General features: G+C 50.9%; 12 protein-coding genes across 12 annotated transcripts; 5 read left to right on the top strand and 7 right to left on the bottom strand.

The window, feature by feature from the left end:
- Positions 1–71: 71 nt before the first annotated feature.
- Positions 72–944, bottom strand: NECHADRAFT_86494 (uncharacterized protein; the record flags this gene model as incomplete). The annotated part of the gene is made up of 1 exon (XM_003042275.1): positions 72–944. The coding sequence occupies one exon, from the start codon at positions 942–944 to the stop codon at positions 72–74; it is 873 nt and encodes a 290-aa protein (XP_003042321.1).
- A 786-nt stretch (positions 945–1,730) lies between these two features.
- NECHADRAFT_97200 (uncharacterized protein) lies at positions 1,731–3,425 on the top strand (the record flags this gene model as incomplete). The annotated part of the gene is made up of 6 exons (XM_003042359.1): positions 1,731–1,785; positions 1,842–1,929; positions 1,985–2,140; positions 2,189–2,492; positions 2,541–3,347; positions 3,378–3,425. 6 exons carry the CDS (start codon positions 1,731–1,733, stop codon positions 3,423–3,425), a joined length of 1,458 nt encoding a protein of 485 aa, XP_003042405.1.
- A 200-nt stretch (positions 3,426–3,625) lies between these two features.
- NECHADRAFT_86492 (uncharacterized protein) lies at positions 3,626–4,651 on the bottom strand (the record flags this gene model as incomplete). Its single annotated transcript, XM_003042274.1, has 2 exons — positions 3,626–4,240; positions 4,286–4,651. The coding sequence occupies 2 exons, from the start codon at positions 4,649–4,651 to the stop codon at positions 3,626–3,628; spliced, it is 981 nt and encodes a 326-aa protein (XP_003042320.1).
- Positions 4,652–5,306: 655 nt separating this feature from the next.
- On the bottom strand, positions 5,307–6,735 carry NECHADRAFT_64414 (uncharacterized protein). The gene has a single exon (XM_003042273.1). The coding sequence runs from the start codon at positions 6,723–6,725 to the stop codon at positions 5,352–5,354; it is 1,374 nt and encodes a 457-aa protein (XP_003042319.1). The 5' UTR covers positions 6,726–6,735; the 3' UTR covers positions 5,307–5,351.
- Positions 6,736–7,147: 412 nt separating this feature from the next.
- Positions 7,148–8,362, bottom strand: NECHADRAFT_86490 (uncharacterized protein; the record flags this gene model as incomplete). Its single annotated transcript, XM_003042272.1, has 1 exon — positions 7,148–8,362. One exon carries the CDS (start codon positions 8,360–8,362, stop codon positions 7,148–7,150), a length of 1,215 nt encoding a protein of 404 aa, XP_003042318.1.
- Positions 8,363–8,605: 243 nt separating this feature from the next.
- NECHADRAFT_97198 (uncharacterized protein) lies at positions 8,606–10,236 on the bottom strand (the record flags this gene model as incomplete). The annotated part of the gene is made up of 3 exons (XM_003042271.1): positions 8,606–9,394; positions 9,444–10,072; positions 10,125–10,236. 3 exons carry the CDS (start codon positions 10,234–10,236, stop codon positions 8,606–8,608), a joined length of 1,530 nt encoding a protein of 509 aa, XP_003042317.1.
- Positions 10,237–10,508: 272 nt separating this feature from the next.
- NECHADRAFT_51809 (uncharacterized protein) lies at positions 10,509–11,729 on the bottom strand (the record flags this gene model as incomplete). The annotated part of the gene is made up of 3 exons (XM_003042270.1): positions 10,509–10,905; positions 10,956–11,449; positions 11,496–11,729. The coding sequence occupies 3 exons, from the start codon at positions 11,727–11,729 to the stop codon at positions 10,509–10,511; spliced, it is 1,125 nt and encodes a 374-aa protein (XP_003042316.1).
- A 1,611-nt stretch (positions 11,730–13,340) lies between these two features.
- On the top strand, positions 13,341–13,785 carry NECHADRAFT_86487 (uncharacterized protein; the record flags this gene model as incomplete). Its single annotated transcript, XM_003042358.1, has 2 exons — positions 13,341–13,617; positions 13,667–13,785. The coding sequence occupies 2 exons, from the start codon at positions 13,341–13,343 to the stop codon at positions 13,783–13,785; spliced, it is 396 nt and encodes a 131-aa protein (XP_003042404.1).
- Positions 13,786–15,835: 2,050 nt separating this feature from the next.
- Positions 15,836–16,399, top strand: NECHADRAFT_51917 (uncharacterized protein; the record flags this gene model as incomplete). Its single annotated transcript, XM_003042357.1, has 1 exon — positions 15,836–16,399. A coding segment is annotated over one exon (564 nt), but the record flags the coding sequence as incomplete, so codon positions are not given.
- A 2,795-nt stretch (positions 16,400–19,194) lies between these two features.
- On the top strand, positions 19,195–20,734 carry NECHADRAFT_64411 (uncharacterized protein). The gene has a single exon (XM_003042356.1). It carries the CDS (start codon positions 19,264–19,266, stop codon positions 20,668–20,670), a length of 1,407 nt encoding a protein of 468 aa, XP_003042402.1. The 5' UTR covers positions 19,195–19,263; the 3' UTR covers positions 20,671–20,734.
- A 1,720-nt stretch (positions 20,735–22,454) lies between these two features.
- On the top strand, positions 22,455–23,967 carry NECHADRAFT_72681 (uncharacterized protein). Its single transcript, XM_003042355.1, has 9 exons — positions 22,455–22,544; positions 22,592–22,624; positions 22,689–22,779; positions 22,831–22,872; positions 22,919–23,073; positions 23,120–23,157; positions 23,203–23,340; positions 23,392–23,811; positions 23,860–23,967. Exons 1-9 carry the CDS (start codon positions 22,482–22,484, stop codon positions 23,900–23,902), a joined length of 1,023 nt encoding a protein of 340 aa, XP_003042401.1. The 5' UTR covers positions 22,455–22,481; the 3' UTR covers positions 23,903–23,967.
- Positions 23,968–24,180: 213 nt separating this feature from the next.
- Positions 24,181–25,020, bottom strand: NECHADRAFT_51855 (uncharacterized protein; the record flags this gene model as incomplete). Its single annotated transcript, XM_003042269.1, has 2 exons — positions 24,181–24,569; positions 24,621–25,020. 2 exons carry the CDS (start codon positions 25,018–25,020, stop codon positions 24,181–24,183), a joined length of 789 nt encoding a protein of 262 aa, XP_003042315.1.
- Between the last annotated feature and the right edge of the window lie 1,084 nt (positions 25,021–26,104).

Genomic DNA, 26,104 nt, shown 5'->3' with positions numbered 1-26,104 from the left:
ACCAAGCCCAAGAGCGCTCTCCGCCGTGTGACAGTCTCCATGCTATCCTCGCCCTGTTGTAGATAACTATTCTATGACTTGTTTGCGCGGCTCAGCACCTCCTCTGCCTTGTCAAGCCCAGCCAATCTTTTGGCAATCCCATCCAACCATCCAGTGGGAAAGAAACTGCCAAACCAAACTGACCAGGCCATCTCACCACGCCAGATGACAGGCGGCGGGTTTTTCTTCAGCAAATCACGCACAACAGCGTCTGCCCAATCCTGAGAATCCGAACCCTGTCCTTCGTACCCTTCTTGGCGCATGGCTGCTTCCAGAATATCCCTGGCGGGCTCATAGATGGAATCCTTTGGTAGGATAGGTGGCTTCCTTAGTAGCGCGTTCTGGACCAAGTTGCTCTTGACGATGCCGCTTCTGAGATCCACCACTTTGATGCCAAATGGTTTAAGTTCTAGACGTAGTGTGTCGGACATCATGGCCATAGCTGCTTTTGATGAATTGTATATAGCCTGAAAAGGCACGGTGGCAACAGCGCCGATAGATGTCTGATTTACCACCATGGCGTTGGATGATTTGAGAAACAATGGTAGAAATGCCTGTGTGACAGCAATATGAGACCATAGGTTCAGATCAAAGATATTCTTTGCCGCAGCAATATCCATGTCGACGATTGGCATGATGAACTGAGTGCCAGCGTTATTGACGAGGATGTCGAGAGAGGGAACTTGTTTGACGCAGTCGGCAATAGACGTGTCGGATTGCACATCCAGAGTGAGGGTTTTGATTCCGAGAGACGCCAGGTGCTTCATCTTGTCAGGATTTCGAGTGGTTGCGTAAACGTTCAAGCCCGCGTTGTGAAAGGCCACAGCGAGGGCGGCACCTATTCCGCCATCGGAACAACCAGTTATCAGAACCGATCGCTTGACGCTTGCATTAGTGGAAGCCATTTTCGTCCAATATTCTTCGGTGGTGAGAATTGGTGGTGTTGATGGTAGACCTCTGTCAACAAATATTCTAATAACAATCAACCCGTATGGGGAAACAAACGAGGAATCGAATCCACAGAGACCTTTAACCCGGATTCTTAGCTACTTATATCATGCCAATGCCAAGTCTCACCGTGGTTCCATATCGGACGAACAATCCTACCGGGTCGGCACGGAAAGCGGCCGTTTGGGGTCCGGAACCCGTGCTCGGTGAAAGCTGAGTGGCTGGTCGATCCGCGGATTAATCTTATGATCCCAAGCGGTTAGTCGACGAAAATGAGTGGCTTACTAGGTAAGACGGTATGGATCTTTGGACCTGGGTAGTGAAGCTGACTGCTTTGCCAGTGCGACTTGGCTCTCGTAATCCACTGGTCAGCCAATACGGATGGGGCCAAGGTCAAGGCATAAGCTTGTTACACCTAGCACAGGCCCAGTAATGAGTGACAATTGTTTTCCTAACAATCTGAAAACGACGTTTCCTAATACTTTGATCATTATTTAATCTTATCAGAGGGATAATCTCTTGACCAACACGACTATCGACAACGGGCGATCAAACACAATGATTGGAGCAACACTAATAGTTTCACGTGATACAGCAATGGTGACATCCCCATCCATCATGACGAATACAAACGCATATTATCTAACGTTGAGAAACGTTGACCAATTTCTAATCCTCCATCCCCGCAAGAGATGGCATCTTAGAATTCTGCGTCCGCAAATATCGTGACTTTTCAGAACAGAATGAGTGATAACAACAAGATCAAGTCGGTCGCCATTATCGGAGCCGGAGCCGCTGGTATTACTATCGTACCATCTATCTCATGTACGCGGATCTAATCAGTGTTACTACAGGAGCAATTACTGCGGCAGCTTTCAAGGCTGAAGACTACTATGATCGCATACGCGTGTTTGAGAGAAGAGAAACACCCGGTGGAACATGGTAACTTGAACTCTACCCATGCGAAGAGGAAATTCTTTGCTGATACGGATGAAAGGATATACGACCCGAATCCATCAATCCCCCCGATCCAACCGGGAGGCCTGCCCGCAGATATAGATAAGCCTTTGGACATCCCGACGAATCTCCCAACGACGGCACCTCCAAGTCAACAAGAGAGATATACGCACACTCCGATCTACGACAATCTCACGTAGGTTGAACAACCCACTATCCAGATGAGATCACTGACAGAGTGAAGAACCAATGTCCCTGATATCGCCATGTCATTTTCTGACATTCGATTCTCCTATGGACCATTTGTTCCACACTATGTTCCTCGCCAGTACATTGAGAATTATTTCTACCTTCACAAGACTGACGAGTACCTTTCGCTGAACACCACGGTGGAGGATGTGTCTCAGCTACCGCTTTTGCCAGCTGCGAGTTTCAAGAGGTGGAAATTGACTCTCCGAAAGTATGAGCCCTTGCGAGGGGTCGACGTTTGGTGGGAAGAGGAATTTGACGCCGTCATTATTGCCAATGGCCATTACTCGATTCCTTGGGTGAGTGACTCTGCAACATCTCTCTCTTATTCTTACTGACTTATCCAGGTGCCGGTTGTTGATGGCCTGGAAGCATACATGGAAAAGTTCCCTGGGCGTGTCGTGCACTCCAAGTTCTACCGCTCGCCACATCTCTACACCAACAAAAAGGTTCTCATCATCGGGAATTCGACCTCAGGACATGATGTTACAGTTGATCTGCTGCAAGCCGTTCATCTCCCCGTCTATCAGTCGAGAAGATCAAAATCGAGATGGGACGGTGATGAAGCTCCCCAGGGAGTCGAATGGAAGCCAATCATCAAGGAATATCGTCTCGACGGCACGATTGTGTTTGAAGACGATACTACCTTGAGCGATATCGACCAAATCATTTATTGCACAGGCTACAGACCCTCTTATCCCTGGTGGAATAGCAAGGTCAACGGTCGCCCGCTGTTTGACTACAAGGCAAACAAGTTGATCAAGACCTATTGGCACACCTTTTTCCAAGACTTTTCGAATCTTGCACTGGTAGGACTCCCGCGGGTTCTAACGTTTAGAAGTTTCGAGTACCAAGCAGTCGCCCTAGCACGACTCTTTTCTGGTAGAAATGCCATCCCGCTTCCTCCCCTAGAAGAGCAACAGAAGTGGGAAAAGGATAGAGAAGAAAAGGTCAAGAGTGAGAGACGCAAGTTTCACGAGATTAGGTGGGAGAGAGGGGAGACCCAGGAATGGCTGAACGGGTTCTTCCAGATTGCAGGCATTGGGAGATTTACTGGTGAAGGCAGGATACCCCCGGCCTTGACAAAGGAGCTCGTCTGGGCTATTGAGCATCTTAAGAAGTATCCAGAGCCAGGAAAGGGGGGGAAGAGGGAAGTTGAGGCTGGAGAGTTGGGTGCTGACGAGTGGGTGTTGGTTGAGGAGCCCGTTAAAGATCTGCTTGCGTTCATATGAGTTGGTCTCCGTATCTTTCTTAGAGTAGTAACACGGCCTAGATTCATGTTGTTTCGTTTCTTTCATACCATGAGTGTCTTGCGTTTTCATTCTTGACTATCTACATCTCAAAAGAGCGCCCGCCGCTTAATGACTGTATGAACGCCTGTTTTCCACCACCGACTCGGAGCTCTTGCACAGGCACATATTCAAGCACCTTCTCAAGAATCACGGCTTGCCATTCTACCTCCGCACGTAACCCCACAGTCATAGTTTGGCCCTCTCAGCATTCTAAAGATGGCCCCCTGTGCTCCTCTAGGGAGGTGAAGACTGCCTATCGAGAAGATGATGCCGCTCAAGCGCTCGTGCAACCTCCGATCGTGATTGCGGCCGAAGAACAGAGCGTCTCTTGTGTTTCCGAATATCACTGCTGGCTTCAATTCGATCCGACTAAGCTGCGAACCTCTGGAGGAGACATCGCGGACAGCGCCGTGGTCATGTGTCGTCCCATACCAAGCTTCACGCAGCTCTAGCGCCCTAGTATTATTTTCCCAGTAGAGTTTTAATGTCTCCAAGAAGCAGCTAGCCTTCTTATGAAACTTGAGAGTTGGCGATATCCCATCAGCGCATTCCAACAGCGCCGGCAGCCGTACGTCATCTAGGTCCATCACCAGGACGTCAGACCCTTCGTAGAGAGGATTTGGGGGGAGGAGCTCGGGTTGAAGATTGCTCAAGTCAGGATAAGTTACTCCCTGAGGTGGGTGGTTGTAGACAATGGCCGAAAGTCCAATGTAGATGACGTGGATTGGTTTTGGAGGCGGCTGGTCAAGGATACACTGTTTGAGGCATTGCAAGCCCTCCACTGTAGGCCAGAGACACACCAATGCCTGGATATCAATAGGCAACGAACATGCCCGAGAGTACGAGGCTGCGGTCAGTGGCAGATAAACCGCCCTCGGGCGACGATCAATCCATACTAGGCTTTGAAGCACTGGATCTTCTGTGGGATTGCTGGTGAAGCACCCATTGTCGAGAGCCACCCTGCGAGATTCGCGACAGGTAGATAGAAGTGCCAAAGGAGGGTCGTTCGCCCAGACTTGGCCAAGTTCTGATACTTTCTGCTCGTAGGATCTAGGCCCGATCTTAAGGACGCGACACGGGGGAAGCAGCTGCTCCCAAACGCGCAGGCGCAGCTCCAACGGAAGGCGATCAAAACATTTAAAGGAGGGCGTATCCGAGTTATCCATGGTGAAGTGAGAATTTACCGCTGAAATCACATGCAGGAGTGTTCAAAGATAAGGTCAGTTGAGGAACAGGTGCAGGATTTGACCTCTTTAGGCAGCCATCCATGGATGCATGGGTGAAGCCTGGTATCTTTCGGACCCTGTTTATTCCGAACTCCATCCCAAGGCATCACCAACACCCTTTTCATTTCAATCTTGACTTGTTCAAAACAACTCATCAAATAACTCTCACCATCGTTAATTCATCAAGTATTGCATCTTCCATCAACTCATCCATCAATCATGTCCCACCAGTTCCGCCCCGTTTATTGGGATGCCGAAGACAAACGCCCCATCGTCGACGGAAAACACAATGATCCAAGGACCGGCGAGCTTCGTACGTCTACCGGAGCCGCCTACTCGGGTCCTCCTTCGGTTGACATTATTATCATGAACCTCCACGAAGACTCAAATGAGGGGATCCTCCGCGCGACGCGATCTTTTCCTATGGAAAAGCTCTTGTTCCATATGATGCGAATAGTTCATGAGCGAAACCTGCAAGTCGACTCGGTCAATGCGACGCCATATGCTATTCGCATTATTCTTGCGCATGAGCTTAAGAGGGAAGAGTTCAATGAGGCAGCACGCGCCATGCTGAGTGCGATACGGGACGAACCGTAAAAGAGAAACTGCCATGTAAATATGTTTCTATCTCTTCAATCAATTAATCATGGTATATCGACAAAACATCCGTCGTGTTCTTGTAGTCCACACCACACTTGTCAGAAAACCCAGCAAACATGTCGACCCTGTCTTGCACATAGTCCTCAAAACCCTTCCTCGAACAGCTCGTGCCTGGTCCATCAACACAGTCTGGCAGAGGCTGAGGCGCGCTGTTGACCAGCACGCGATAGTACTCCCCGTCGTCGTATCCGTAGCTGCCCGTACAGTTCAATCGCTCAATGGCAATGTTGCTGAGGAAAGGCAAGACATGGGAACTCTTCCAGGCTCGTCGGTAGTTGATCCGGCTCAGTGGCATCGTGTCGTTTATCTGAGACGGACCCCCAAACTGGGAGTTGTTGAAGAGGCCCATTGCGACCAACACCATGGGAGGCAGTTCACGGTGAGTGAAACTGACATATAGGTCCTGGTCGTCTGATTCCTTGTTGAGGAGAATATCGGCAGTCGCATTAAACCAGGGAAGGCCGACATAGCCCGAGACCTGGTTGCCATATCCGACGTTGTAATGGTATCGAACATCTTCCGAGTACTCCCAGCCAAGCCAATCATCAGGTGAGAATAGCTCCAGGTTGCAGAAGGGAGACTTTCCATGAATGACGGTTTCATATCCACACAGCTGTTGCATCCCAAAGACATCGTTGACGGTAAAGTTAAAATCCGGAGCCAGGTCGTTTAGCCGTGCAATGATGGGCTTTGCGTACTTTTCCTGGTACACGGATGCCTCGTCGCTACCAGCAGATGATGAGTAGGCCGGGCAGGCGCTATAGGGCGTCAGGCTGTCTGCTCCAGACTCTTCAGATTCGTAAATGCTCTCGACCTTGATGGTCTGGTTGTCCATCTCGAGCCCACGGACGAATGACTGGGCAGACTTGAGAGTTCTCTCGGCAGACGAAGTCCATACTCGCTTTGGGAGCCTCAACTTGGGATACCGAAACTCGAGATCAACACCCAGTTGCGTCGCTTCCAATCTGCCCACTCGGGTCAAGAGCTCGGCCTCGGCATCCGAAAATGGGGCGGACCAGTCGGCCAAGAAGTTGAGGTAGGGAATCTTGCTCCAGTCGATCTTGGTGTGGTTCTCTAGCTTCTCAACAAACGGCTCAATGTACTCTTCATAGTCAAAGTCATTAGCGTAGATTGCGGCGTGTCGCACTAGGTAGGCGGCACGCTCTGGTTTGCAACCCTGGGGAGCGTCGGGGGAGGTTGGGGGGTCTTGGGGCTCGAAGTACGGTGAAATTCCGCCGAGGTGCTCAAGGGGATTGAAGCTATAGGTAGAATAGAGAGTGGAAGCTGAAGTATGGGCCACCAATGGCAAGAATTGGATGAGCCGGTGGCTCAAGGGAGCTTGTTGTTGAGGCATCGCGACCAAGGATGGATGGATGGATGGAAGCTACGGAGAGAGCGTCTATTCTGACTTCAGAGACTTCATTTAAACTACTTATTTACTTTCACGAAATGGATCGTATGAGATCATTGGTAACAAACAGTCAAAAACATCGTGTTGCCCCAGAAGACCCAGACTAATTCCCCGTATCCTTGACGTCACCTCTCATGGCAAACCATGATGACTTTCTCCACAATGCAACCCCCAAAACCGGTCTGTGTTCCTGAAAAGTTGGTAAGGAAAAACATGATTGGAACGGAGATTTGCGGCGCCATCTTGGACGCGTTAATCCCGCCTTTTGTGTCAATGCCACGCGGGCCGTTCTAGCCGGTAAGCACGCTTGGCGTCTTCGATCCTCGATCGTTGAATCCGACTTGATGGATGCATACATCAAATCATCAAGACCTCCCAGGACGCACTTCTCCCCGCTTCAGCTCCTCCTGTACAATTATACCCCAGTAATCCCACCACCAACCAATTTGGGAGTCCCTCCTGATATGGAAAGACGTGGCATAAATCGCCATCAACCAATTCCGCGCTCGCTTCTCAACGTCGGGAGTACGGTCCTGCCAGTTGGCAATCATCTCCTCGGGAGCCTCGTCCGTCACGTCCAGGCAATGAGCGGCCCATTTGCCGACTCTAAGGAAATGACGTACTTCTTCCTTGCGTAGATCCGTTTTAAATTCTAGGTTACCGGCCTCGTCCAGTGTAAAGTCCCAAGGAGAGTCCCCCGTCTCTGGCTCGTCGCTCCAGTCGGGCACCGGGTTTGGTTGACGGCCATTGTAGTGAATAAGCCAAAAGAGGAGGATAGCCAAGTTCAGCCAGCCGTGCCCAACTAATGTCGCTATGGTGCCGGATTTCTTCTTGATGAGCTCCAGGCGTATGTATTCTTTTGCGGTATGGTTGCGGAGGTAGCAGCCGGCGCCATCCTTTAATGCATGCAGATCAAGACAAGACGCCATCCGTGAATGAAGGTCCTCAGGGATGTCACTGGTCGAGATCTGCCTCCAGAACTCCATCATGACAACATGGTACTCGGGAGACGAAGCTCTCTCGGAGCTGGCGATTTCGCCGATGACCCAATCTCGGTACCATGGACTATCCTCTCCCGGGGGGTTTAATCGTTCCCTTGAGCATTGCAGTTCTGGTACAACTTCAAATAGAGCCTGTGGGAAGGACGTGAGCCATGCCGCCAAGCTAATGATGGGGGTTCCCGCCCAAGAAATCTGTTTGTGCCTTGAGCTGAGATGCTCACGGATGGCTGAAACAGTGTGAATCCAGAGGCGCTGCGAGCATAGTGCGACAGCCATCTGATCCGTGATTCCTAGCCCAGAAACTATCTCGCGGAGGATCTCTGCCGGAAGCTTCTCCAGGGAAGATGGCCTGGTTGAAGGGCATCGTCTAGTAATCCAAGAAAGGTCAGCTGGCCTGTGAACAAGAGTGTGTAGCCTGTCAAGGGCACCAAAGTTGTTGCTGCTGTTACTGTTGTTGGTGATGAGGGCGAAATCCAGAACGTTCAGCCAACATCTTTCATGCACTGGATATCTGAACTTTTGCTTCAGCAAAGGGGCCAGGATAAACCGCCCACCAAGCGTGTTCTCAGCTTGAGCCATTTCCGACGTCACTCCCAGTACGCCGCTACATCGCCAAGTGTCTTGTGAGAAAGAATTCAAAGATACTTGGTCGGATTAGCTCACCGTAGGTGTATGTTGCTGTCAGCCTTGTTTTGAGGCGCAATATGGGGGGGGTAAGTGTTGATTATGTAGCCAAGGTATTGTATGCAAGCCATACAGGATAACGATTCCTACTAATCGCATAATTGTCTAGTATACGTACATACTGCAGTGTTTATTCATTTACTCCCGAATGATAACCCTCAATCCTTGGCTGCCCGGGTACTGACCAAATGTCACGTAATCCGAGTAAATGGCCACATCCTCCTCCTTCGTCTTATACAGCTCCATCGTCGGACCGCTCTGCTTATCCTTTGACGCAACATACACGTCGTATTTGCGAAATATGCCAGCGACAAACGTCTGTAGTTCTTGATATGCCAAGTTGATACCGATACACTGTCGGGTTCCCTTGGAAAAGGCAAACTGGTAGGCGGCGAGACCAGGGTTCTCGAGGTACCGGTCAGGGCGGAATTCCAGTGGATTGGGGTAAAGATCGGGATTGCGGTTGACCAGCGGTGCCGTCATTCCGACGCCTGTCCCAGCAGGTATAACAAAGGTTTGGCCGTCCGGGCGCTGGTAGACGAGATCTTCGTCGGGGGCAACTCGATCTTGGCGGTGGGAGGCGCCAGGATAGAGACGAATAGCTTCTTGGATCAAGGCGTTGAGAAACGGTAGCCCATTCAGGGTGGAAGGATCCGGGATTTCGTTGACGTCAGGCATAACTCTTTCAAGTTCAACTCTCAGTCGTGTCATGAGACTCGGGTCAGCGAGCAAATGGTACGTGATGGCAGCCAAGGTAGAAGCTGTTGTCTCTGACCCGGCAATGACCAAGACCATGGCCTCGTCCGCAAGACGTAAGGTCTCCTTTTCAGAACTAGGGATGTCGCTGCGAAGAATCTCGTGGAAGATTGTCTTGCCCTCTGGCAGCTTGTCGGTTTGCTTAATCTGATCGATCTCTGCATTCAGATTCTATAGATTCATCAGTCTATGAAACTTCAAGGGAGCTGCCCACACTTACAATCATGAATGTCGCAAACACGCCAACTCGAGGGAGAAGGGTAGTCATAATCACAGGAGGCAGATTTGCCATTAGGTACGCCAACCAGAACGCATGAGTGCCCAAATGGCAGACCCGTTGCGGGGTGAAGACGTCGAAGAAGGCTGCGTTACAGTCTTCCATGTCAAGACACATCTCTCCATCTCCGAGAGCATAAGCTTGGATGACGTCTTTAGTAGCAGCTCTGTATGCGCTGTTCAGCTTAACAGGCTGCCCGGCTTTAGCCCAGCCTTCCATTCGACGTAAAAGATTGAACAGGATGCCATTGATGACCGGAGACAGACGTCTTACATTCTGGCTCGAAAAGAATGGATTGAGAACAGCGCGACGTCGACGATGGAGGTCGTGGTCCTTGGTTGCCAGGATAGAACCATCGGCCTGCATCGTCCCCAGAATGGTACTGTGTCGTTCCCGTCGGTGCTTGGGCGATTGCGAGTAGAGCTTCTCTATGAAGGCTGGGTCGTTGACGTGAATCGTATCCGGGCGGGTTCGTACAATTGGGCCATACTTGCGGTGCATCTCCTCGATGACCCAGATGTATTGACCACCGCTAACGAGGTCATGATAGCCGTTGTACCATGAAGTGACAGCTATCGAATGTCAGCGTGTTCCAAAAGTGGTAGTGCAAGTGATTTTTCTGACCAGCAATCTTGGGTCCTGGAAACTTGGCCAGCGGGCTAAAATAGAGACGATAGACGCAAACCACGACGCCATAAGTCACGGCCGCGGCGACCGCAAGCACAAGATAGCCCATCTCGACGCCAGCCTATGTCTCGGCTCTTTGGCGCACACTCAGTTTGTGTAGCTTGGTAACACACCGAAGTTGAAATGAAAGCCAAAAATTGGAATTTATCACTTCTGACGAAATCAGCCGCTGGGCTTGGATCTCTAGGGATGGCGTCTTAGTGCTGACGGTCAGCAGATCGAGAGAACTGTTGATTCGTTGGCTTCAGGGCTAACATGGAATGGGCTTGGTCGTTATCTTGGTAGTGTTGGCTTTGGACGGACTACGTGAGTACCTCAGCCCTATTCTTCAACCCGGGTAAACAAACATGCAAGCTCGTTCTCGCCAAACCAAGATCTGTTCTTCTTCCAGGCGTTCACAATAATATCTCTTCCATGCCTTGCCACATCCTCAGCTTGAGCCGGCGTGCCCCCAAACGTACCAAAGCTCAGCAGATGGACGCCCACCTGCACGGCAAGCCTCCAAACAACGTCCGTCGGTCTTGGCCCAAGTCCGTCGGAGTATCCCTGCACCAACCAGAGCGCCGCGTCCATCTTCTGAGACAGCCACAGGGCGTACAGCTCCCCTATCATTTCTCCATGGTCAAGGTTCTCTACGCCGAGTTGGCCGTTCTCCCAGTCGACGACGAACAAGGAAATATCGGTTTGAGAATCAAGAGGCGCGTCGGCAAGGAGAATGCTGTCAGGTTTATGAGTGTTTGTCCCGGTCTGTGCACTGGATGCACTCACTTTTGGGGGCAAAAGTCGCCGTGTATAGGTTTATCATTAGACTCGAGCAAGGCCTGCAGCTTGACCTGGTAAAATACGTCTCTCGCATCAGACAAAGTGTCGGGGAACTGGTCAATTCGCTGCAATAACCAATCATAATTGATCATGTGCTTGAGTGATTGCATCTGCTCATTGCTTCGAAGCGCAGTAAATGACTTTCGTGGAGACTGGACCATCGGTCCGCTGGCGAGGTGGAACTTGGAGATGTACTCTGCCAGTGTCTTGCCGATATTACGGCATGGCAGCTCAAGGTTCTTGGGAGTTGGCCATGAGAAATGGTTTTGGATGTACGTCTTGAGATCAACCGTGTTAGGGAGATACTCGTGGATCTGAGTTTTGGTGTCATCATCGTAGTAGAAGCACCTCGGCGTACGGGCAGTGCAATTCGCGCCACCAAGTTGATCCAGATACGTTTCTGCCGAGTTGAGCTCCATCAAACACTCAGCTTCGACACACTTCACACTATTAGCGATATGTTGGATCCTGTGATCGTGAACCCACGCATCGATGTGTTGTGATCTCGTTAGTAGGATGCCTTGCCATAAAGGGCTCCCCGTGTTTGACCACAACTTCAGTAGTCCCATCTTCAAGAGGAGTCAAAAGTTTGGCATGGTAGGTAAAGTTTGCCTGACCTCCAATCAACGGTTCGAGTGAAGATGCTGCATAGCGGGTGTTGTTCAACCATTCAAACACTTTGAGGCGGGTATCATCGAATGTCTTTTGATGTGAGGACATGATTAACGAACACCAAGTTCTCATTAAACGATTCATAAGCTTACATTGGGGTTCGGTGGTTCTGAGCAGCTTTAATAGTCCAGTTAATTCAGTTGCCTGGGATGCCTTGGCGTGATCAACCTGTTTTATCTTGGTTGCCTGGCGTATGTATCAACTGGATTGATGCCTTTTGTAACTCCCGATTCGTTCTCCCGATTCTCTCAATGCAGTTGGTTAAGTGATCACATCCCGATTCAGAGTCCTTCATACAAAATATAACCGTCGTGGGTGCAATGAGCAATGACGTCATCCAGACACGGAATTTGGTTCCGCTGAATGAGGCCATCGTCAGTCATGTCATCCACTGCCAAAGACCTAACACTGCGACAGTTTCCAAGACAGAACACATCGTGAACTCAATAAAACACCCTCAAATACTGGCTATAGGCCTAAATATTTTTTACTTGTTCACGGCACCTACCCTTTGTCTATTCATCCTGCTGCTGTTTGTCTCTAGGGTATGTATAGTTAAGATAGCATCTACCCACCTCAACAGCCTGCTGGCTGTTTTGTTCATCTCAGGAAGGAAATGAAGAGTGACAATATCCTGAGCTACTAATCGCACCGAGCATATCCATACTGTGATTTTGACGATGCTCCCCTCGTTCGGGCCATTATAGGAAGAGAACAATGATGATCAGGTATTCCCTCACTTCATTCTCACAGTGAAACAGATCGAGAGTTGCCGCCTGGTGAGTGTGTCCCTCCAGCTCATGATCAATAATTGCAATCCTTCTGCATCTCTCGTAAAGACGGACGCGCCGAAGCGTTGGAGCCTTCTATACGCGACCTGCGTCCAAAGTCGTGAGAGTGCAACTGAGACATTCGAATACGACAAAATGCAAAGGGTTCCATGCCTTCTGCTCCATGGGCAGAGTGAAACGGTCTGGAACATGGAGAGGCTGAGCCTGCAGAAGACAGTCGAGCCCTACCCCACTACGAGGCCATAAGCATCAGCGCCAAGATCGACGCATGGGTGTTAGGTATGTCGACGGGCCGCCCCAGGGCAGATGAGAGACTGCGGGTATGCAAGTAACTTGGCTTTAGACGTAACCGTATCCCGAAGAAGCTTACTTCTCGCAGCCACCCATCGGGGTCACGATACTGTCGCGACCTAAAAATAACCGTTGGGCTGAGATGCGTGCCCTTCTAGACTCTGGCGATCCGGGGCATCGTATCCACCCCTGATGTCGGCCCATGTAACCAACCATCCATCTGCAGCTTGATATGGGGCCACCCAACCAACGGCAGCTCGTGTCCAGAAACAGCCCTGCATCATGATCAGATCCTTGTGAGATGTTGAAGTTACGTGCAACGTTGTCACTTGATGGGAATGAGTGAGGCTGAGATCATCATGAGAACTCGGGACAACATACAGAAGAGCAGGACCTTGTTGATGGTGAGAAATAAGTATAAAGGCATCGAATGCGAACTTTTAATCAACTATTCTCATCACTCCAACACATCAGCTCAACACACAACGACAGCACTACAACACCATCACAACAACACCAGCTTCACAGCAACACACTCTTCACAAACCAACTTCAATACCAATAAACAACCTTCAACATGCAGTTCTCCACCATCATTGCCACCATCGCTGCCCTCTCCATGGGCGTCTCTGCCTCTCCCTACAAGCCCGTCCCAGAGCCCGATGACACCATTTACCTCAAGGGCGCCATCTTCAGCGACCACAAGTGCACCAAGAGCACCAAGCTTGCCGACTGGAAGCTTCAGAAGGTCGAGGCCAACCGCTGCGAAAAGTACGAGTTTCACGAGAACATTGGCGACGAGTTCTGGACTGTCCGCTCCGTCACCATCGACGAACTGAAGACCGGCTGCGTCCGTAAGTCTCACTTACCATAATCTTCAAGATTCATGCTAATCTAGTGCAGTCCGTGTCTACGACGATGCCGGCTGCCACTTTGGTGGCAAGAAGGTCCAGCCCAAGACCTGTATGGGCGACGACAAGTACTACCGCACCTACTACCTCTCCTGCAACGAACTTGCCTAGGAATTTTAAGATTCACTTTGGGACTGATAGATGTATAAAGCATGGAACAACTAGATGATTGGTTATAGACTTGTAGATACGCATGAGACACGATCCTTACCTACCTAGATAGATAGACGTACATAATATCAAACATTCATTTTTACACCTTGCTTCGAGTCAGATTACCACGCCTAGCCTAAACTCCTGCCATTTATGTCAAATCATCCACTTAGCTACACAGCCCAGAGTGTATTTAGAAATCCCCGGCAGTATGCCTTGTGGGCAGCCCAACACCATATTTTCCCCACCTCGGCTGTCTCAACAGGCTTCCATCACGCATCCGCCCTTTGACCTTCCCCTATTCTTGGAACTAAAGGATTTGCTTTGGTTTTATGGCTTACTGCGGTAGGCTTTCTCGCACAAGAATGTTATGTCAAGTTTGCATTTGATTGGCTAGAAGAGGCCTCCGGCATGCGCGCGGCTAAATGCCAAGACAAGCTGAATGTCTGCAACTGCAAATATCCCGCTCCTCAAACAGGCAAGCATTAAACATCTCTCCAACTGAAACAAATCGCAGCGATATCATGTCTAGACATGAAGAATTAGTAGACCTAGGCGGTCTTGATCTTGAAGACCTCCCATCGCCACCTGTCAAAGAACTCGTCGACGAGCAACCAACAGCACATGGCTCAAACTCCAGTACCGCGTCATTAGACGAGGAGGCGACAGATTTCCCCAGAGATTCCCCCGAGCCTGACAAGGGGCGCACCTCGTACTATACAGGAGGAAGCTTCTACCTAAAAAGGCGCGAATGCATACTTCTGCAAGACAACGACTCTAGCTCAGGTGCGGATTCACCGACCATCTTGAGGCCGGAGAGCATATTTCTGGTCATCGACGATGAAATCCTGGAGGTTGATAGATTACCTTCTTTGGTCAATCAGCTCGATGAGGTCCGTCGAATAGCCCACGACATTATCAAGGGAACAATGCCCTTGAGTGAGGAACGGGCTATCCGCTTGGGTTATCTTAGCGATCAGTGTCTTGACCTTTCTGAGTTACGGAAGAGATGCAACGACGCCCTTGAGAAGGCTTTCAAGGTTGCAGATGCCGCAGTATGGGAAGAGGAGGGAGGCTCCTCTGCTGGTGAGGTAGATGAGAACGCCAAGGACGTCGGAACAATTAAAACCCCTGCATCATCGCAAGACCCAGCTCAGGAATCAAACGAAGCATCCGGCGAGTCTGAACAGGGTTCATACTGTTGTTACATCGCACTAACCATGGCCGCACGTGTACTCAAGGCTCCAAGCACGCAGAAAATGCTCGAGGCTATTCGCGAAGGCGCCGACCTGGATGACCTCATCTTGAACATCGAGTGCGTTAGGCCTCCAACCGAGAGCGAGCCATGGGAGCTCGATATGCCGGATAAGCAGGGATACGGCCACATCTATGCTTTGCTTGGGTGCCTCATGGCCACTGCCTACGTCAAACAGTGTTACGCCGCTGAAACCATCTACCTCGATAAGGCCATAAGCAACCTGGACGTGGCCCTTCTTAAAATACCCGATAGTCCTTTCAAAGGCTTCCGGGAGTATCTCAAAGGAGTCCGCAAAGAAGTCAGCCAGATTCAGGTCCTCTTTTATCGCATCGAGTTGGAGGATGATCCACGGAAGGATGGAGTCTTTTGCGCCATCTGTTTCGAATTCAAATCCATCGTTGGCATCCACGAGACCGAGTATCCGTCAAACAAGATGAACTTTGGCAAGCTGTGTCGGAATGCTTCACTGCGATGCAGAATCTGCACGCTGCTGAGGGACGCTACGGCCTCTTTGTACCCACTTCTCGACACCTCTTGGGAAGACATTGCAGAGATCAGGTACGAGAATCGTTCTGTTGGGAGGCGCTGGTATGATGGTGAGACTGACGATATTGCTGAGTTGATATGGGGGCTCGATGGAGCTCTTCAGATTCACCTCCATTGTCATTATATGGGTTGCGAAGAGTCTTCGATCTGCAGTTTTGAGCTTTACCATTTGCCAGGTAATTATACCTTGACCACCAAAACTGAATGGAGGGCGCAGATACTGACAAGCTTAAAGAAACAACGCATCCCTGGGATATTGTAGGTACCGGGACTCATGTTTGTGCTGAAGCCAACTCACCCGAAAGTTGGGACATGGTTCACGGCTGGATTCAACAATGCGTCGATAATCATAACGAGTGTCGACGTGGAAGCGAAGACCGACCGTTTCCTACACGTATCTTGGATGTCGGTTCCGAAGGTAATAGCCCTCGTCTTTGCGTACCCAACTCAGATGAACGCGGTAAATACGCCGCTCTGAGCCATTGCTGGGGAGATGTGATGCCTCTCAAGACCACCAAGAGCACCCTTAACGAGTTTTGTCGAGGAATCGACCTGTCCAGGTTTCCACAAACTTTCAAAGATGCCATAGTCGCCTGTCAGAAGCTGCAAATCAGATATCTCTGGATCGACTCCCTCTGCATTATCCAGGATGATGAGGACGACTGGGCCGTCCAATCACCCAAGATGAGCGACGTTTACCAGAACGCCTACATCACCTTAGCCGCTGCAGCAGCCCAGAACAGCACCGAAGGATGTTTCGTCTCGCGTCCTTTCAGCATTAGAAAAGCCTTTACGGCAGTTGCAGAAGTCCAGGGCAAGGTTGAACAAGTCGAGATATTTGCACGACCGTGGCAGTCTGACTGGCACTGGACCAAAAACATCGGAGACGGCCCCGGGGATCGAGCTCAGAACCCCCTTGAGACACGGGCGTGGACCCTTCAGGAACACATTCTATCCAGAAGAATCCTTCGTTTCACCGCCCACGAGTTGGTCTGGCACTGTCGTGAGGTCCATCTCTGCGAGTGTCGTCCAGGATGCGCCCTTAGCAAGGAGGCCCTCAGGCTTATCAACCTGGACAGAATGGCATCCGATAAAGACTGCTCATTCGGAATGCGCTCCAGCGATCCTCGCATTGTCTGGCCCGAGGTCGTCACTCCTTTCACCCGTCGTGCCATCACCCACGAGTCAGATCGACTTCCCGCCATCTCGGGCGTCGCCGCTGCACTCGCCGGACCCATGGGTATGGAGTACATCGGCGGGATGTGGAAGGGCATGCTGGGTAGTACGGTGTGCTGGCACGTCGATGAACTTGGGACCTCCAGGCGCGAGACATATTACGCACCAACTTGGTCATGGGCTTCTGTCGTGGGACCTGTGGAGGCTGTCTGGAATGCAAGCACCATCAAACTCCCACAGACTGAAGTGATTGATGTGCAGTACACTTTGGCCACGCCAAACCCCTATGGGAGACTATCTGCAGCAAAGTTGACCATTAAGGGCCTCTTACTCGACGTCTCCATGCCATCGCCGAATGATCTGCAAGCGAAGGACAAGAGTCGCAACATCTCCTTCCAACTGCAATTCCACGACAAGTCAGTCACTGAAACAGATATGAAGCTAGAGATGATCTGTCTTGCTTTCCCGGATATCGTAATGACGTCGGGCGAGGCCCCAGAGTTACGTCTCGGAGAGCCTATCCGGCTCCTACTCTTAGCCTGCAAGGTCTATGGGCAAGGGTTCGACAGCATGCCAGGACTCCTACTAACGGAGGCATCCAACACTCAGAATGACACGAATGGACCAGTCTATCGCAGAGTAGGGATGGGTGAGGTTAGGCTTCGAACAAGTGAGAGAGATCAGGGCGAGTTCAGGGGGAAGTTCGAGGAAGGCCTTGGCTTGGCATTTGCGAATCACTTGGCTGCTAAGGGCTGCTTATCTACTGTAACAATTGTGTGACAGTTCTTCAATCTGTTGTGATTTTCTTTCTAGCTGGATAGTCATGGCCTAGCGAACAAGACGAATGTGTGAAAGAGCAACTCCGTAACCGATTAATGCAAATTCCCTGTCTCCATTGAGCCCTCGCACGAAGCCGACGAACTGCGTATTGCGGCCGCGACTGCTTTCCACGATCAAGGCGCTGGTGATCAGCGACAAGCAAGCTCAGCGTCTCGGGGTTCAGTTCCAGAAGGCAACTCAGCATCGTCAACAAGGAATTCAGAGCCTAAAAATGGAACAGAAACCCCTGGGTTGTTGCACAACAAGGAAACTACTTCTAGTAGCGCTCAAACACAACCACACAGAGAAAGTTGGGTGAGGAAGACTCTGAGACAATTGGGCTGTTTCAGCAAATAGAGGCGATCATGAAGAACGGGATGGACAAGATACGAGCTGGAAAAGCAGCTTGTAGGATGACAGATGTAATATTAGAACTGGCCAATGATTCTTCTTCTACTCGCACGCTTCCCTATTAGATAGGTAGCCAATGAGGTTGAAGCGCATTCGCACCATGTTACATGTAGCACCGAGATGCAACGGTGACATGACGGGACTGTTGGTCGATAGACTTTCGTCCATGTCTAGGGTGGCACGTTAGGATGTGAGAGGGTCCGCAGTCTTGGCCGAGATGGATGATGCACGACCAGAGACAAAGCGCGGGGTTGCGTAATGACAGAATTGCTCATCGTCATTGGATACAAGACTTTGACGTTGAGCGACCTATCTTGCCGGTAGCCGAAGAGTTTAAAACTGTTTTCGGCCATTCCGGTTAACCGGCAGAGACAATTACGACGACGGTCAGCTCCAATCTCGAATGTCTTGGCTCGTTGACGTGGAATGACTGATAAACTGGCACACATGTCAAATGTTGCTGACGAGGGATTGCATCTGGGGGGCAAATTCCCAATGCCGCTCTTGGCAATGCCGAGGCCAATCAGCTCCGCCTCCTTTTTCCAGAAGAACAGAGAGTTCGTGGTCCAGCCCTGGTCTTTCTTGACCCAAAATTATGCGGTCCACAGGGGGGGGGGGGGGGGGGGCGGACCATCCATCTCATCTCCAGGGCTCGTGGGTGATGGTGGTTGGTTGGGGTACGTTTGATGGACAGATACGGCATACGGTGCGAGGCTTGCTTGCAAGTAATTAGGCAGCTGAAAAACATGGCCCGATTGAACAAGAGAGTTTCCATCATCTTGAACTCCTTCAGTTGGACCTGGGGAACCTGGTGTTGCTGGTGGACTACAGCCCGCCCGCGGACTGCCGAAATGAGACGGAGATGCACACTGTGTCCTGATCGACAATCAGACCATGTAATACAGTGTTGATACACAGTAAGAATGGACCTTGTTCCAGGCGGTCGGGGCCTTCGAATGCATGGAGTTTAGCGCATACGCAGGGGCGAGTCGCATTGGCAAATGCTTGATTACAGTGGGTGACGTGCTAAAAAAAACATGGAAAGAAAAAAAGCTTGACCAAGGAAGGTAGTGTCCGACACCGACACCGACACTGACGCTATAAGACTAGGTTGTCGCCCCCCTTGGATTCTGGTCTCAGATGAAAAGCCCCCTTCCCACTCGCTGCCGAGACATCACCACCATCTGTTGTTGTTCAACCTCGATGTGAGGGCGCAATCGCTCACTATGCGCTTCCCTCACCCGAAGCGCGTAGTCCTCTACGCGGCAATCGCTACTTTCGTCGTCCTAATCCTCGGAACCCTCCACCTCGAATCCGACTACCTCTTCCCCTCGGGGCCCAAAGGCTACGATGCCATCCGCAGCCGCACAAACGATTACCGTCTCCTGACGAGTACACGAAACAACCTTGGCTTCTACAACACCATCAATGTCAAGTCGACAGGCCACAAGATTATGAACCCGACCCTGCTCGAGCTGCCCAAGGGGAGCAAGCACGACTTCCTCGTCATCGCCCGCGCCCCCCACGTTGATAAGGAGATCAAGGGGAAGAAATACAGACTGGCGCGACAGGTCGCTACCTTTGTCAGCCTGACCTACGATAACTTCGGCCGGCCGGAGCTGACGGCGAACGACGACTGGTCCAAGATGCTTGTCGAGGACTTTGCTGGTCCTGAGCACCACTGCAGGAGGGAACCCAGCATGGACAAGTACATCGGTCCTGAGGATATGAAGCTGTTCTGGACCAAGCATGGCGCTCCCATGCTCATCTTCACCCACCAGGTCGATGACCCCATCCTGTGCGAGGGTATGTACATCATCGACGCCCGAGCCGCCGTCCCCGAGCTCGTCAGACAGATGGGCAAGCACGCAAAGAAGCTGCCCCCCATCAAGTTTACCGAACCCGTCCTACTCCGTCGCCAGCCCCCCGAGGGCTCAGACTCGGATCCCCGATACCAGCGCGAAAAGAACTGGGCACCAATCTACTCCCCCTTCAGTAAGGATGAGGACGAGATGATGTTCATGGTGGAACCCAGCCAGCTTTTCCGCTTCAACGCAACCGACCAACCCGTGCAAGACGTCAACGCCGAGCGCAATTCCGCTGTCCAGGAGCCGTTCCCTCCCGGCAACGAGAAGAAGACATGGCACAGCATGGAGAACACGTGCATTCACGATGTGATGCTCAGCGACCGACGGGTGCATCAATCGACACCGATGCTCAGCCTCACGCTGTGCAAGCGAGGCGAGTGCGAACCGCACGAACACAATACAGTCATGATTGGCATGGTGCAGATGCGCTACGACCCGCCCGAGTTTACGAATACGTGGTATGATCACCGTATCATTGTCTACTCGGCGGTGGCGCCCTACACGATGCTGAGCGTGAGCAAGAAGCTCACATACCACGGCGAGACTAATAGCAAGTACATATGGACGGGCAGCATGGTGTACCACGGGAACCAGCCCGAGCAGAGGAGTCACGGATTTTTGGACGACGAAGTCTGGCTGAGCTTTGGCATCGGCGACTCGGCGCCCGGGTGGCTAGATGTGCCCGCAAAGGAGTTGGTGTCGGATCATTATTTTTGCCAGGGGGCAACGGATGCATATCGGGAGTGTATTAGACAATATCTTTGACGAATTTTTAAAGTAAAATAATAGATTTGTTTTTCGCAAGCTTCATCTTGATTAGCTCGCACGCAATAATTGACGAGGGGAAGCCCCTGAAGCCCCTGGACTGTGACTGCGACTCTGATAAACCCCGCGGCTGAAGAAAGCGACGAGGCGCAATTGAACTCGTAGACGAATCTGGCAAATTAAGGAGTCACCATCTGAAGGGATCTCTCCCCTCTCCTTGGCTCCCTCGTAAAGCAAGCAAGCAGGCGAGCAAACCCGGCGGGGCTGTGCTATGCCAAGCTTTGAGGCTTGGCAGGGGCGCATCCAGGATCGACCGCGTCGCACTGTGTCAACCCGTCAATCTCGACAGACGCGCTAGAATGAGAGATGGTGATTGGCTGCGATAACGTTCTTCATCAATCATCCAGTCTCGGCTGCTCTTCTCCCCACGTGTTGGCCTGTGATTTGCGTTGCCAAGTCGAGAATTGACTCAGGTAATTATCGGCTATGAGACAGGCAGACATGGTCGCAAGCGATGGATCAACGGAGACGTAAATCCTCCGACGGGGTCAACGGATCTGCTTGAGCCTCACGTCCGACAGTGCAAGTCTTCCAGGGTTCTACAACCTACACAGGGCTGAACAAACCCACACAGTCATGTATGCCCAGCCTGCTGTGTGACCAACAAACCAACAAACGATGCACCCGTGCTCAAGACATGTCAGCTCAATTGCCGGCATCAAACAGATCTTGGCAGATGGGATGGAAAGTTGTTGGTTCCCTCCTTGTTGGCGGGTGAGACGCCACTTTGGGAAGGGAAACGCGGGGGATCTGACTGTTGGGTTTGTCGTGGACGAACGAATCGGCTGTGTAGATGGAGAGATGGCCCTGTACATGTGTTGCTGACTCGTAACATTTATTCTGTGAAAAAGGAGCTTGTTTTAACGGTTTGGATCGTGGTTTTCTGCACGCTGTTGACACCAAACGTACGTCCCCTTGCAATAAAGTCATCAGCTCTGAATGCATGCGGTTGTGATGTTGCACAATGAGTTGGGCATATGCAGTCCTATTTTACTGAAACCATTCTATAAATATCAATTAGTACAAAGGTTACTCAGATGCATGCTCTATCTGCTTGGTTAGTCGCATTGTCGTCTGTTTCTAGGGTAGGTGGTTGGCCGGACGTATGTTGCGCTTTGATGCCACCACTTTAACAAGCGTCTCATTGGTACGGGTTGACGGGAACTAACTTCAACCCGGCGCCCTAGGCTCAAAATATAGTCAAGTTTACATTGACGATATTCCAACTATTAGATCGGGAGTTCGCCAATTTTAGGAACTCAACTTTCTCACTGAGCCACTGAGCGTCCATCATTGGCACGCAATCTCTGTGTGACCCTCTACACCCAAAAAGATGTGCTAAGATTCCAATACGAACCCTCCATCCGTTCTGCCAGTGTCATCTCAGAATATACACCCCTCAAGCTCCCAGGAACCACCAGCTTCCCCGGATATCTCCCCATCTCAATGATCTGCGCATTCACGTTGCATCAGCTCACATCTGAAAGCGGGGAGCTACAGGGTATTCTCTCAAAGCTGATGATTCTCCGCATCCGACGCGAGAAGAGGAAACAACTCCAGCCCGTGATTGGGGGGCCTTCTGCTGCTTCATGCATTGTGGCACTCGTTGGTCGTCAACAATGCAGTCCTGATTGGCCTGCTCTCAGGTTCTTACTGGGGGCCCAGCGTACTTAATCCTCGCAGATCCCGTCTTCACAAGTCGCGCTTGCGTCGTCCGTTTCCTTGCAAGCCTGGCGATAAGAAAGCTGACAATGTGCGGACCAGAGGAAGAGAATACGACTAGCCCGGGCCCGGCTGTGGTCCCCGATGACCAGGTTTGAGCCATCTGTAGTTTTGACCTGACAATGGCTGATCTGTGTAGGTTGATAATGACGGGGATTCATCGTATGAGACGGTAAGGCTTTGTGCAATGTATAAAAAAGGACGTAAAAGCTGATTTTCGACCCCGCTCGCTATAGGATACAGCATCATCGACACAGAGTCTTTCGGCTTCCATTCTCGACTATCGCCGTGAGAATGGCAGAACCTACCACCGATACAAGGACGGAAGTAAGTCCTTTGCTGGGTCTAGTGAAAACATCGTACTGACCATGGTTTTAGAGTATGCCATGCCCAATGACGACATTGAGAATGAACGACTAGGTAAATTGTTGCTGAACATTTGGAGGTGATTTGCTCAGCGTTATAGATCTTCAGCATCATTTGTTCCTTTACACGCTGGAGAATAAGCTTGGACTGGCTCCACCGAACGATCACGATGCCAAAGTCAAGCGTGTGCTGGACTTGGGCACTGGTACTGGCATCTGGGCCCTGGACTATGCCGATGAGCATCCTGAGGCGGAGGTAATGTGACCGGCACCTGGTAAAGCTCGCGCTGACAGATGCCCAGGTCATTGGGATCGACCTGTCCCCTACGCAACCAGAATTGTACGACTCCCGGTTCTTTTGGATGGTCAGGCTGACAACTTGAAGTGTGCCCCCGAATGTTCAGTTCATCGTGGATGACATTGACGAGGAATGGAGCTACTCCAAGCCCTTTGACTATATCCACAGCAGAATGATGAATATCAGTGTCGGCAATTGGAAAGACTATCTACGTCAGATTTATGAGTAAGCGATGGAGATTCTTGTATTGTCCCGTCTTGGGGCTAATTTTACCAGAAACCTTGAGCCTGGAGGTTTCGTCGAGATTCAAGAAGTCGACATCGCCATGAAGTCTGACGACGACACCCTCACCCCCAAGAACCAGCTCGCCATCTGGAACAAGCTCCTCAACTCCGCATCCGAGAAGATGGGCCGAGCCATGGTCACTCACAAGCACATCAAGGATCTCATGGTCGAAGTTGGCTTTACTGACATTGTCGACACGTATTTCAAGTGGCCGTCTAACCCCTGGCCTAAGGATAAGAAGCACAAGCTTCTGGGTCAGTGGAATAATATTAATACGGGATACGCACTTGAAGGTGCTGCCATGGCGCCGCTGACGAGGATTCATGGGTGGAGTCGGGAAGAGGTTACTGTCCTCGTCGCTGGTGCGAGGGCGGAGCTGAACAACCCGGCTATTCATGCCTATTGGCCTATGTGAGTTTTCTTCTCCTCGTGTGGGTTGTTTGTTGCTAACTGTGATAGTGTTTCCATCTACGCGCAGAGGCCGAGAGAGGAGACTGAATGAGGGGCTGGGTAGCATGAGTATATGATAGAACATGAACATATCATAGACAATTGACTTGTATGCATGTCGATATCATTTGAACTTTTCGGTCCAGAGCGTAGATACCCTCTGTCGCACCGGTATGCCGGGCATATTCAATATCATCATCGACATGTCAAGAGAAGAGTCATTCATAACGAGAACTGAGTGTCAAATAACTATTAAAGGCACTAACCGATATCCAAATGCAGTCACTTTTCCAAGACACCATGTAGACTTTGAGGTAGCAACACGCATGCTTACGCCGTGTTGTAGTACATCTCGATCTGCTTGATCTTGAACACAGCCTCCTGGACAGGAGGACCGACACTCCAGCCCGGGTCACCGCTGGACCAGTTGTTAAAGATCCAAGCACCAGGCTCAGTGGGCACGTCCTGGGTAGTCTGCCAAATCCTTCTACCGTCGATGTAGAACTGAACCAACCCGGCCGTCCAGTCAACGCGGTACTCGTGCTCGGTCGTGGTTGGGTTTCTGGGAGGAGTGACGGCCTTGTAGGTGCTCTTGCCGTCGCCGTTTGCGTCTTGGTTGGTGAACCAAATGTGACGGGTGCCGGCGTTGGACTGGGACTGGGGATCGGAGAGCCACTCGATATCGATCTCTTGAGTGTCGCTCTGGTAGAAGAACATGCCTAGGGTTACGTCAGTAATGTTACCCTACTGAATTACGAGCTTAGACTTACCGTTGCAAACACCAGCAGGGTCGCTAACAATAGCAGTAGTTCGCACACTCGCGTACTTGATGTTCTGGACATCGGTGATGACCTCGGCGCAACTGTATGGCATCGTGGTCTGGCCGCCAGGAACGTGGAGCTCAAGGTAATTGTTCCGGACCTTGACGTTGGCAGGGGTGAAGGAATGGCTACCCCCAGCTAGATAGTTGCTCGCGGTGAGCCCCTTAGGGAGCTTATTACCGGGGAAGGTAAAGACCTTCTTGTTGGTGAACTGGGCCCTGCGGCTGACGATGTATTTGCCATTCTTGAAAGGAGGCTCCGGAGAACGGTTCTGAAGAGTTCCCTGGGGCGAGGCCACAGTCAAGCCCAAGGCCAAGAAGGCGACTGACAAGTATGAAGTGAAATGCATGATGGATATCGTTGAAGAGTGCTTGTCCAGGAATTATCCACCCGAGACACTCACATATATAAATACTCGCTTACTATAACCATTCCCAATGCGATTGAGTTTCGAAACTAGGGTGGGCCGACATCTAGACTTGTGCAGGAATGTCATGGCCAGGGGAAAGACGGTGGCGCCAGTCCAAATGCAGGCGTCAATGCATTCCACGGCATCTCCAGCCCGCAGACTTGGTAGGGTTATTGTTTGCACATGCCAGACAAAGCATTACAAATAAGTGTTCCTGGGCTTTGACGCGGGCCGAGCCATTTCGGCTCAGGCACATCGATCGTGGCTGGAAGTGAGAGCTATTTGTGGAGGGGTTCATATAGCTCAGATCTTGGGATGAAGCCATGGGCTATCAATTCCGAACGACTCACTTAGTGGGCCGTAGTAGATCAATTACAACGTCAAGATTAATATGCCTACGCGGCATTGATCCTTAGCCGCAAGGGAGTAGGCGCCCGTATCGAGAAGACCACTTCCCTTGGTCTTGTTATGTGAATCGTCACCAAGTCGTCGTAAGTTTTCTTCTACCTTTCCACCTCTGCATGATTTTGCCAACACGGACATATTCTACTGTCCCCGGCCCGGCTTTGAGGAATGAGGTGGATATTTGCCATGCATTGATAAGACAAAAAGTGGCAAAGTGCATGATGGCTGCTGGCCTAAGGTTGCGGCGTTTTGCGAGATTGGACCTTGATGCTGTCATTGTACTCATTGTTCACGTGTCTGTGATTCTAATTGACTAGCGAGAAAGAAGGCGAAATCATCACCAGCCTTGAAGGACTCGCAGCTACATGTGAGACTGTGCGGACAAGAGCGACGCGGCCAATATGCCTTGAGACCGGCATAAGCGAAGCTGCAAGGCGGTAAACGATATATGCAGATAGACTAAAAGGTACAAACAATACTCAACTTGCGGCATCTTCTTTCATTGTTCAATTAAAGCGGTGTCGATGGTGTATCGCTGTTCCGTGTTTGCCATTCATCTCGTCCCTTGTTCCTGTAGGTGCCCATCTTTGGACATCTCTCGATGGGAATAAGTCTTTCT

This window comes from Fusarium vanettenii (assembly GCF_000151355.1).
Source record: "Fusarium vanettenii 77-13-4 chromosome 11 genomic scaffold NECHAsca_36_chr11_2_0, whole genome shotgun sequence".
NCBI classification, from domain to species: domain Eukaryota; kingdom Fungi; phylum Ascomycota; class Sordariomycetes; order Hypocreales; family Nectriaceae; genus Fusarium; species Fusarium vanettenii.
This window is presented reverse-complemented; position numbering and strand designations above follow the sequence as displayed.

Coding starts and splice junctions, on each gene's coding strand:
- NECHADRAFT_64414 (XM_003042273.1), bottom strand. CDS start 6,725: ATGCCTCAACAACAAGCTCCCTTGAGCCACCGGCTCATCCAATTCTTG.
- NECHADRAFT_64411 (XM_003042356.1), top strand. CDS start 19,264: ATGCGCTTCCCTCACCCGAAGCGCGTAGTCCTCTACGCGGCAATCGCT.
- NECHADRAFT_72681 (XM_003042355.1), top strand. CDS start 22,482: ATGTGCGGACCAGAGGAAGAGAATACGACTAGCCCGGGCCCGGCTGTG. Junction 23,341..23,391: donor TATCTACGTCAGATTTATGA/GTAAGCGATGGA, acceptor TAATTTTACCAG/AAACCTTGAGCCTGGAGGTT. Junction 23,812..23,859: donor ATTCATGCCTATTGGCCTAT/GTGAGTTTTCTT, acceptor TAACTGTGATAG/TGTTTCCATCTACGCGCAGA.